Consider the following 12,352-nt stretch of genomic DNA (forward strand, 5'->3'; position numbering starts at 1 on the left):
TAGCAGACCATTTCACTCCACAGAGGGCTGTCTCAACCCACAGTAGACCATCTCACTCCATAGCAGACCATTTCACTCCACAGAGGACTGTCTCACCCCACAGTAGACTGTCTCACTCCATAGCAGACCATTTCACTCCACAGAGGACTGTCTCACCCCACAGTAGATCGTCTTACCCCACAGAGGACCGTCTCACCCCACAGAGGACAGTCTCACTCCAAAGCAGACCATTTCACTCCACAGAGGACCGTCTCACCCCAGAGGACCGTCTCACCCCACAGAAGACCGTCTGACCACACAGAGGACAGTCTCACCCCACAGAGTACCATCTCACTCCATAGCAGACCATTTCACTCCACAGAGGACCGTCTCACCCCAGAGGACTGTCTCACACCTCAAAGGACCATCTCACCCCACAGAAGACCGACTCACCACACAGAAGACCGTCTCACCCCACAGAGGACCGTCTCACTCCATGGCAGACCATTTCACTCCACAGAGGACCGTCTCACCCCTCAGTGGACCGTCTCGCCCCACAGAAGACCGTCTCACTCCATAGCAGACCATTTCACTCCACAGAGGACTGTCTCACCCCACAGTAGATCGTCTTACCCCACAGAGGACCGTCTCACCCCACAGAGGACAGTCTCACTCCAAAGCAGACCATTTCACTTCACAGAGGACTGTCTCACCCCACAGTAGACTGTCTCACTCCATAGCAGACCATTTCACTTCACAGAGGACTGTCTCACCCCACAGTAGATCGTCTCACCCCACAGAGAACCGTCTCACTCCACACAGGACCGTCTGCTCAGGAGCAGGTTATGTCTGCAGCATTAGTTGCCATGGTGATGTAAGAAGGGAACCATTTTCTCAGTATTCAATCCCAGAGTTAAACCTGAAGTTACCGCGATAACTTCCAACCCTGCTTCATATTCAGAGTTAGCGGAACTTACATTTAGTTCCACTTTTGACTCACTCTTTTGTGCAGACATGTGGTTTGGTTGTAATGTGGCAGGAAAATTCATCTCACAATAAAAAAGTCTTTCAGTTAGTGAAACATAGTTACAATCCTGCCCTTTTAATTCGGACACACAAAATACATCTGTACAAAGGAAATACAAATAATAGCGTATATCATATTTCACTTTATTTCTTGGTTATTTGTTTTAATGTCGCAGTTGAAATGTTCCATACCTGATGATCATTTAAAAAAAATATAATTACATTTTTCCTCGTGTTTTGGGGAAGTTAACTGAGCAGCCTGTAAGCTGAAGGCAGGGTTAACCACACTGTCAGATACAGACACTGGAGGAATGAATACGTTTTAAAGCAGCACACATTCAGAAATCTCCTTCAAAATAAAAGCAGGTGTCATCAGTCCTGCTCCTTGGTCTGTATGGCAGCAGGTTGGATTCCCTTAACATTCACTTTCCATTTCACTTTCCCTTTGTTGGCAACTCACATCCAGATATCTGCACACTCTCCCACATCCACCGGGTTTCCTCTGATCAGCTCACTGTAGAACTTGCAGGTCCAGCAGGAGATGATTCCTGTTCCTGTCTTTACTTCCGTCAAACAGTTCCTGAGCTGCTGTAAATTAACTGGCCGGCGCTGATCCACTAAACTGAACCTGTTACACACTTTGTGTCTGCTCACTGTTTCAAGTGCTGATGTTCTGTGCATCCTGGAACCGAACGAAATCTTTCTGCAGCGATGATTCACTGAGATCCTCTCTGGTGGCAGCTACTCCATCCGGGATCAAGTCTGAAGAGGACGTGACAGCTCCGGGTCCGTGAACGGAGACCTTAGGCAGCCCAGAACCTCCCACAATGAAGGAAGCTTCCTGGTCCCAGCTGCTAGAGGCTCTCTGGGCCCCTGGAACTGGCCCTCAGCCCGGTGACCAAGTCAGCTGTCCTGGAGGGGAAGAAAGAGGAGACACATTTGGTCTTCTGCGTCTGAAATTCTGGCATCAAAACATTTACTAAACCACTGTTCTTCCCATGCCTTTTTTTTTTCTTTCTATAATTAGCTGTTATTTGTGTTTATTCATAAAAGAAAATGTTGAAATATCAAAAATGTAATCTCAGCTCAAAGCATCAGCCCTCGCTGTCAAGATTCTGATCTGCTGCCTGCATCGCTCCCTCCACCCACCAGAGAGCCTCGGTCGCTCTGTGGGCTTGGCCTCCTGTATGCCCCACCCACCTTACCTGTATGTCCCGCCTACCTCACCTGTTCCCAGTCTGCCCCACCTGCAGCCACTCTGCAATCACCCAGCCGGTACATAAAATCCCCTTCAGGTTCTCCTACATGCTGGATTGGAAATCAGCGTCTTCATGACGTGCTTCTTTATTTGGAGGTTTAATAAACTCTGGACTGCACTTCCTGTTTTAAAGTTTTTGGACTTTTCTTTGCCTTCTCTTGTCTGGACTCTCTATGAGTCTTTGGAAGTAAAGCTTTATGTTTACTGAACATGTTCCACTGTGTGCTGAGTTTAGGTCCTTCTACAACCCAGCCGGCAACATGAACCTGGCCGATGGGGAACTTTGTTTTTTCAACCTGCTTAATGTCTTCAGACGGCTGGTTTCTCAGTTCACCTCTAGCCCGGTCCAGAGCTGGCTGCGCCTCCCCTGGGCCGGTTCTGGTTTTAGTCTGTTTGAGCTACAGAGTTTTTGGTTTTGTTTCTTTCACTTTATTTTGGACTCTCTTCTGATTCATAGAAAAGCTGCCAAATGTGTCGTTCTCTTCGGTTCTCTCACTGACGATCACTGTGCAAACATGATTTAAATTCAAATCACTAAATAAAAATCTGAATAAATCTGAAACCCTGAATGTTGCTGAGTTTCTTTTTTAAAACATAATGTCACGTGAGTTAATGTCTGGTAACGTCAAAACGAGTGTCAATTTCCTCAACATGCAGTCAACTCAACCGTACTTCACGACTAAACATGTCATCATGTGATCAGTGATTCTCAGTAATCTCCACCAAAACACACATTAGAGGAAACAAAAGGATGCCCTGAGACTTCAGGTTGTCAAATTCACTGTTTAAGAGAGTTTGAATATTTTCTGTTTCAGGAGTTTTTCTGGTCATCAGTATTTAGTTGTCAGTAGAAGACAGTCAAGGAACCGAATGGTTTCCACCTCTGGTTTCACAATCAAAACACTGACATCAGACGTTACTGCAGCTTCTTTTAAAACTAAGGCCATGTTCAGGAAACGACACGTTTTTGAAAAAAAGCCTCTCCCTGTGACTAAAGTTGGAAAAACTGCGTCATAATTTTAGAGTTAAATTTTCCTCCCAAGGACACATCACAGGAACATTTTGAGGACCGCATGTCCTGTACCAGTTCTATCAGGGGGTGATACTCTCTGAAGGTTCAGGACTTTTTAAGAGAGGGAATAATTGACGAGCGACCAACCGATGTGCTGGTGAAGCGTCTGTCCCTGAGGACGATCTTGGACGTTGGTTCTTGAGGATAAATTCGATTCTGGGAACTTTTGGTGAAGAAGATATCAATGCTGTTTGATGAAATAATCTCAGTCCTTATCAACAAATGACATTATCAGTACGACAATGTGATTCTCTGAGGACAATGAGAAGAAGCTGTAAGTTCTGAAAGAACCTCGTAAGTGGCCGATGATTCCCGAGTCCAGAGTGGACTGTGTCCTGTCCGAGTCCCTCCACCTGAAAGTTTTCATGTCTCCATGTGACTTCCAGATGAGTGAATGTTTTTCTGGAGTTAAAATATGAAACATGTCCCCTTTAAGAACAAATGTACAGCTCTTTGTTCCTTTACCTTCTCTCGGTGCGTCAGCCCATTCTGTACATGCTCTCCGGAGATGTTCGGATTCTCCACGCTGCACCGGGAGGAAACCACCTGGTGCTGCCCGTCGTTCTGGTTCTCCCAGCGCGCAAAACCCTTATTTTTAGATGTCTTCCTGTGAGTCCTGTATTTCATTTTGGGGAAGGTGTGGGAGCCGCCGTCCGTGGCCCCCCAGTTGTGTTCGGGCCACAAGGGCTCTGTCTGGGTGGCCTGGCTGGCCGTGGCCCGCTGTAGGCGGACGGAGATCCTCTGGGCCGAGCCGGTCATCAGGGTGATGGACTGGGGGTCCAGAGCTGGACCTGCTGATGGGACTGCTGGGAACTCAAAGACTTCATCCTCATCTGAAGAAGGAAACATAAACGATTCTCAGCTCATCGTTGGTACTCCGTTTACACCCTGATGAAAGTCAGTAAAATCTAACATGTAAAATAAAGATATCTTTGCGTATGCGTTTAGCTTTACCTGAATAAATACTTGTGTGCAATTCATGGTATTTGTGCAGAATATATATGTAGTAGTTGAAGGTTACCTTTACAGGTGGGCAGTGCAGGGCTGCTGGGCAGAGAGCTGTGGGTCAGTCTGTCCGGGGAAACACTGCCCAGGGAGCCGGAGCGGATCAGCTTCCTGCAGGCCAGAACCAGCAGCTCTCTGCACTGTTTGTGACAGTTAACGCCGCAGTCTGCAAAAACAAACGGTACATTAACTTGCAGTCAAAAGTTCAAGCATTGGTCTTAATGGAGATGCACCACGAAGAAGAATCTTGGGTGTCACGACAGTTTGAAACCATATAAAAATGTTCGTAGCTTCCGTCTCCGAAAAATGGTTCAGACTCAGAAGTGTCTTAGGCTGCAATACCAGCGAGTGCCACTAGAGGTTGGCTCCAAAAAGCCTCCGGCTCCATAGACTCCCATTCAACTTCTCTCATCAAATCCAAAGTGAATAAAATGTGTCCATCAGTTATCTCGGTGTTGTTAGCTAAAGTCGCTCCTTCTTATTAGTTTTCTGGAGGTCCATCTGAAAATAATCCCTCATTCATTAGAAAAGAAGATTCAAGAAGACCTGTTTTTGGGGGCGTGTCTGTTTGATTGACAGGCCTGTGGTGCAGTCAGGTTTCAGCTATCGGTGGGCGGGATGTAGTATCTTCAGGTTTCCAATCAGATTGGTCAGATCCACCGCTCGCTGCACCAGTCCTCTAGCCGCTTTGCATGCTGACTCATCGTTCTTCCTAATGAGACCCACCACAGTCCTGTCATCGACGAACTTGATTATCTGAAGGCCTGTTTGGTCGGCGTGGTGGTGTTGGAGATGCTCCTGATCTGAACTGGCGGGGATCCTCCTGTCTTCCAGTTCCTTTCTGTCCAGATGGGTGAAGGCCAGTTGAAGGGTGGTGGTGATTGCATCACGTTTAAAACAGTTTGGATGATACCTGAAGAGCCTTCTGATGCACTTCTTCATTATGGCTGTGAGTGAAATGAGATGGTAGTCATTGAGGCAGGCCACATGGACGATAGAGGTGGCCTTGAAGCACGTTGAAACATTAGCCCTGGTTGGACACAGCACCTGGTTTCTGGGAGGACGGGTCTTCTTCACTCTGCACCTGAAACTCTTTGTAGAAGTTGTTCAGCACATCGGAACAACATCACCTGCCTGTAACAAGCAGGGGATCTTGTAGTTGGTGATGTCCTGGATGTCCTTCCACATGCACCACGTTTGGCCTCTGTCCTGGAAATGGATGCTGATTCTCGGGGCGTGTGCGGCCTTTTCTACTTAGATGGCCCAAGATCATTTGTCCCTTGCAGTTGTAATGGGCCACCTTGTCACCTGCTCTGATGGTGGAGTATTGGCTTCCTACACGTACTTTTGCAGTCATCCACAGCTTCAGGTTGGTGGAGTCAGTCCTGAAGAGCACAGATGGCTCCTACTGGCTTGGTCGTCGTCAAGGTGCTCAGAATGGTTGAAAAGTTAAAAGTCGACAATTCTGGGACAAAAACGACTCCATTGGTCATCCGTGTAGCAGATTACTGACCCTTAGTTACATTAAACTGTTAGGCGACCTCTAGTGGCTGTAAAAAGGTTTTGATTGGCGCAAAAGCAGACGTCAGTTGCAGTAAACTAAAGCACAAATAATGAAGGGAGGAGGTCGGGGTGGATGAAAGGGTCGACCAAACATTGGACTTCAAAATGGGAGACTGCTCCTTATTTTCTGTTTCATAACGATAGTCAGTGTTGTTTCTTTTAACCATAACCTTTACATGACCTTAATTCTCTGTTTATTATTGTAACCCTTATCACAAAAGTCTGCTATCCTTAATGAAGTTTGTATTTTTAAACTAAACCATGATTTTTACCTAAACCTGGTTAAAACTTTACTACAGCGCTGCTACCTCATAAATAGCAGGTTGTCGGTAGCCAAATCAGACCTACTGTGTATGCTCATTAAGGTTAAAAGACTTGTTACTGATGAAGACTCTGGGATATGGTCAAAAAATCAAGAATAAGGAAGCAAGTGAACCTTGAGATCTTTTCATCTGTTTTCTTGAAACTGTGTTCACACCAAACACTGGAGTCTGAATTTTTCAGGGAAAAGGAAGGAATAAATATGCTTCTACTGATTTCCCAGCAAAATCATTACCCGTTTTCCTTGTTTGTTCTTTAAAGCCAAATCAGAGAAATTATTATTCAAAATAAAGTATTATTAAATGTTATAAAATATTAAGGCATGGTAAGACATGACAAGATAGTGTTAAATTGAAATGTTATGTGTGTGATTTTTATATCTGGAAAAGCTTTCAGAGGTGAAACTGTACCTTTGCACTTGTATCCCTGTTTGATGATTCCCCAGAGCTGCAGGGCCAAAAATAAAGAACATTGGTACAGAAAACAGAAAAAAATAACATCTGGTAATAAAGATTAGAAACATATTGTAAAAACAAACATATGAGTGGGTCTCTGTTGTGCTGATCACACTTATTGTGATGCTCTAACACAGAAAACATGAGCTGGTGAAACTACTCTAAAGATATACAAAAATATAAAGTATGTGTCTGAATTTATAGATTTGTCATGTCCCATAACACTTATGCTATTAGACAAGTCAGTTTAATTATTATGTAACTTTGGTAGTGGGGTGTGGTTTGGCTCAGCTCCAGGAGGGGCTGATTGGGGGAGTGGTTCAGGGAATGATGCCTGAGAGAGGGTTAATTGGCCTCAGCTGAAACTGATCCCTGACTGTCCCTCTCTTCCTGCATGAAACCAAGTAGCAGGACACCAGACGGGGCACTCCTGGAGAGACTGAGCAGAAGACTGGCTGCAGACCGGATGTGTGTCGGGTGATCGGAGGCACGGATATTGATGTGGAGTTGTTGTGTTAGAGTGTTAGCGCTGGAACAGCTCGCTGCACGGTCGGCTGCAGCTCTGCTGGCGCCGCCCCCCGCTACATTAGCAGGAGTGGTTCTGCATAAAATGACTGTAGCAGACGATGTGCAGTCATTTTTAGAGACGAGGCAATGACGGAGGCGTGTGGTTGACCTGCAGTGGAGTGGGCGGTTCGGCTCTTGCCTCTCTTGGCTGGGGAGCCTCAAACGGCGGCCCTGGGGTTGCCACCCGCTGCCAGACAGGACTACGCTGACGTGAGAAAAGCCATCGTGGACCGGCTTGGCCTCTCCCCGGAGGAACATAGACGGCGGTTCCGCGAAGCCAGGCTGGGGCCCTAGGACCGGACCTTCGCTCACGCCCAGCGGCTATGGGATGCCGCAGCCAGGTGGTTGCAGCTGGGGAGCTCGGTGGGGGAGCAGGCCGTGCTGGAAAATGTGGTGACCGAACAGTTCGTGGAGGGGCTGCCAGTCAAGACGTCAGCGTAGGTCCGCTGCCACCGTCCCGCGTCGCTGGAGACCGCCATCACTTTGGCAGAGGACCACCTCGCGCTCCACCCCCACGGTCAGGAAGACGGCGGGCGCTCGTGGGGCCCCGCTTGGCTGATTCCTGCCCCTTGGAGGAAGTTCCAGCCACAGCTCCCGGCTCGGCCACTGCCAGCTCCACGGCCTCACCCTCTCCCTCATGTTGTGTCTCCACAGGTCCCAGCAGCTACAGGCACCTTTTCCAACCTACCGGGGGCCCCTCAGATGTCAGGGCAGGAGTGTTGGAGGTGTGGGCGGCCCGGGCACTGCCGGAAGGAGTATCCACTCATGGATGTAATCCAGATGATCTTAGTGTTGGAGGGCACTGAGGGTGCTCAGCTGTGACGCGAAGTTGTCCGACACTGCAGACGGGGAGGGGGAAACAGCGGAGTCTCTGCTGGTTCCCGAATTACACTCCATGGAGGATTTTCCACTTGAGCAGTCTCGGGACGATACTCTACGCTTCGCCTTTGACCAAGTGATGAGAATTGATGGTCAGCTGGTGCGCCCTGACGCAGCGCTGTCATATCTGCACTTCTTATTGATTAGGGACAGACTATATAGAGTGAGTCGTGACACTCAAACAGGTCAAGAAAACACCCAGTTGTTGGTGCCGAAAAGCCGTCGGGAAATGATTTTCCAGGCGGCTCATTATAACCCGATGGCTGGCCACATGGGATATGATAAAACTCTGGACCGGATAATGGCCCGGTTTTACTGGCCGGGCATCCGGGGGGATGTGCGCCGTTGGTGTGCATCTTGCCCGGAGTGTCAGCTGGTAAACCAGCCGGCCATTCCGAGGGCACCTTTACATCCGCTACCCTTGATGGAGGTTCCATTTGACCGTATTGGCATGGACCTCATCGGGCAATTTCACTGGAATGCACGCGGATATCGCTTTGTGTTAGTCCTGGTGGATTACGCAACACGATATCCCGAGGCAGTGCCGTTGCGCAGCATTTCAGCAAAGAGTGTTGCGCAGGCTCTGTTTCAGGTCATCTCCAGAGTCGGAATCCCGAAAGAGATTCTGACTGAGCAGGGAACCCAGTTCATGTCACGAACACTGAGAGAACTTTATGGATTACTGGGCATTAAGTTTATTCGGACCAGTGTTTATCACCCACAGACTGACGGTTTTGTGGAGCGTCTGAATAAGACTTTAAAGTCCATGATTCATAAATTTATACATGACGATGAACATAATTGGGATAAATGGCTTGACGTGTGTCGGGTGATCAGAGGCTCGGCGGAAGAGCGCACGGATATTGATGTGGAGTTGTTGTTGTTAGAATAAATACGTTGAACGGTCCTTTGGCTAAGTGTTGTTCATTCGTGCTGACAGAACCCCGCTGACGACAAAGATGCTTGTCACAGTAACTGTGAAATTTTTGTGCAGTCAGTAAAACTAAAGGGAGTGTGAGACATGTAGTGACAGGATGTTAGAGATACACACAAATCCAGCACAATGTTCACAGAAGGTGGGCTTCAGGTACGTCATCTCCTGGAAGCTGTGGATGAATCCTGGTCCCATCTTGCACTGGAGCAGAGGGTTGGCCCGCAGGAAGTACGCAATCATTTCATCCTTACTGATCAGTCCGTCTCTGGAAGGAGAGACGAGAGAATGATGATTTACAGCTGCTCTGTTGTTCAATCACAAGATTCAGCAGTGGTTCTCAACCTGTGGTCACACCTCAGCACATGTCCCATCTGCATCTTACACACAGACCGGAAATAAAACCACAGACTGGATATAAAACCACAGACCGGATATAAAACCACAGACTGGATATAAAACTACAGACTGCATATAAAACCACAGACTGGATATAAAACTACAGCCTGGATATAAAACTACAGACTGCATATAAAACCACAGACTGGATATAAAACTACAGCCTGGATATAAAACTATAGACTAGATATAAAACAGATTGGACATAAAACCACAGACGGGATATAAAACTACAGACTGGATATAAAAACACAGACTGGATATAAAACCACAGACTGGATATAAAACTACAGACTGGATATAAAACCACAGACTGGATATAAAAACACAGACTGGATATAAAACCACAGACTGGATATAAAACACAGACTGGATATAAAACCACAGACTGGATATAAAACACAGACTGGATATAAAACTACAGACTGGATATAAAACACAGACTGGATAGAAAACTACAGACTGGATAGAAAACTACAGACTGAATATAAAACACAGACTGGATAGAAAACTACAGACTGGATAGAAAACTACAGACTGAATATAAAACTACAGACTGGACATAAAACCACAGACGGGATATAAAACTACAGACTGGATATAAAACCACAGACTGGATATAAAACACAGACTGGATATAAAACCACAGACGGGATATAAAACTACAGACTGGATATAAAACCACAGACTGGATATAAAACACAGACTGGATATAAAACCACAGACTGGATATAAAACACAGACTGGATATAAAACCACAGACTGGATATAAAACCACAGACTGGATATAAAACACAGACTGGATATAAAACTACAGACTGGATATAAAACACAGACTGGATAGAAAACTACAGACTGGATAGAAAACTACAGACTGAATATAAAACACAGACTGGATAGAAAACTACAGACTGGATAGAAAACTACAGACTGAATATAAAACTACAGACTGGACATAAAACCACAGACGGGATATAAAACTACAGACTGGATATAAAACCACAGACTGGATATAAAACACAGACTGGATATAAAACCACAGACGGGATATAAAACTACAGACTGGATATAAAACCACAGACTGGATATAAAACACAGACTGGATATAAAACCACAGACTGGATATAAAACACAGACTGGATATAAAACTACAGACTGGATATAAAACACAGACTGGATAGAAAACTACAGACTGGATAGAAAACTACAGACTGAATATAAAACTACAGACTGGACATAAAACCACAGACGGGATATAAAACTACAGACTGGATATAAAACCACAGACGGGATATAAAACTACAGACTGGATATAAAACCACAGACTGGATATAAAACACAGACTGGATATAAAACCACAGACGGGATATAAAACTACAGACTGGATATAAAACCACAGACTGGATATAAAACACAGACTGGATATAAAACCACAGACTGGATAGAAAACTGCAGACTGGATATAAAACCACAGACTGGACATAAAACCACAGACGGGATATAAAACTACAGACTGCATATAAAACCACAGACTGGATATAAAACTACAGCCTGGATATAAAACTACAGACTAGATATAAAACAGATTGGACATAAAACCACAGACGGGATATAAAACTACAGACTGGATATAAAAACACAGACTGGATATAAAACCACAGACTGGATATAAAACTACAGACTGGATATAAAACCACAGACTGGATATAAAAACACAGACTGGATATAAAACCACAGACTGGATATAAAACACAGACTGGATATAAAACCACAGACTGGATATAAAACACAGACTGGATATAAAACTACAGACTGGATATAAAACACAGACTGGATAGAAAACTACAGACTGGATAGAAAACTACAGACTGAATATAAAACTACAGACTGGACATAAAACCACAGACGGGATATAAAACTACAGACTGGATATAAAACCACAGACTGGATATAAAACACAGACTGGATATAAAACCACAGACTGGATAGAAAACTACAGACTGGATATAAAACCACAGACTGGATAGAAAACTACAGACTAGATATAAAACTACAGACTGGATATAAAACCACAGACTGGATATAAAACCACAGACTGGATATATAACCACAGACTTGATGTACAACTACAGACTGGATATAAACTATAGACTGGATATAAAAGTGTTCGAAGCTTCAGGACTGTAAAATGGTTCCGATCCAGAAGTGTCTTTAGCTGTAATACCAGCGAGTGCCACTAGAGGTCGGCTCCAAAAAGCCTCCGGCTCCATAGACTCCCATTCAACTTCTCTCATCAAATCCAAAGTGAATAAAATGTGTCCATCAGTTATCTCGGTGTTGTTAGCTAAAGTCACTCTTTCTTATTAGTTTTCTGGAGGTCCAGCTGAAAATAATCCCTCATTCATTAGAAAAGAAGATTCAAGAAGACCTATTTTTGGGGGCGTGTCTGTTTGATTGACAGGTCTGTGGTCAGGTTACAGCTATCGGTGGGCGGGATGTAGTATTGTCAGGTTTCCAATCAGATTGGTCAGTTCCACCGCTGGCTCCTCCCCCGGCTCGTCCAAATATGGTCACTTCCTGCTCCAAACTACTCTGAACTAGCAAGATGGTGACGGACAAAATCTGAACTGGAGGATTCATAACGTTCACAAACCAACAATGACATCACTGATGGATTATGGTTGATGACATCACTGATGGTTGCCGCTTGTCTACAATCTAATCTTTTTTTCAACCTGGTTTATTTCACATTAATGTGCCTATTCTGTCTCCATGGCTCATGCTAAAGTTGAACTCTCCATATTTAGAGTGTGCACTGTATCGATGCAACTAAGACAAGCTCCCTGTAGCTTTGAAAGAAAAGATTGTTTCATGAATCATGTTAAAAACGTATTGAA

The 12,352-nt window shown here is 45.2% G+C and overlaps 1 protein-coding gene across 1 annotated transcript in view; it reads right to left on the reverse strand.

Moving 5' to 3' along the window:
* Positions 1-1,130: 1,130 nt before the first annotated feature.
* The window catches only part of rasgrp3 (RAS guanyl releasing protein 3 (calcium and DAG-regulated)), a 55,019-nt gene continuing 43,797 nt past the window's right edge, over positions 1,131-12,352 (reverse strand). Inside the window, exons 13-17 of the mRNA XM_069141865.1 lie at positions 9,177-9,324; positions 6,635-6,671; positions 4,357-4,506; positions 3,801-4,168; positions 1,131-1,917 (exon numbers count right to left, since the gene is read on the reverse strand). Coding sequence (XP_068997966.1) covers positions 1,909-1,917; positions 3,801-4,168; positions 4,357-4,506; positions 6,635-6,671; positions 9,177-9,324 — 712 coding nt within the window. The 3' untranslated portion in view covers positions 1,131-1,908. The remainder of the gene's footprint in view (positions 1,918-3,800; positions 4,169-4,356; positions 4,507-6,634; positions 6,672-9,176; positions 9,325-12,352) is intronic.

The sequence above is a fragment of the Embiotoca jacksoni genome, unplaced genomic scaffold (genome assembly GCF_022577435.1).
Source record: "Embiotoca jacksoni isolate LCO1_2020_lvr unplaced genomic scaffold, fEmbJac1.0.p SCAF_92, whole genome shotgun sequence".
Taxonomy (NCBI): domain Eukaryota; kingdom Metazoa; phylum Chordata; class Actinopteri; family Embiotocidae; genus Embiotoca; species Embiotoca jacksoni.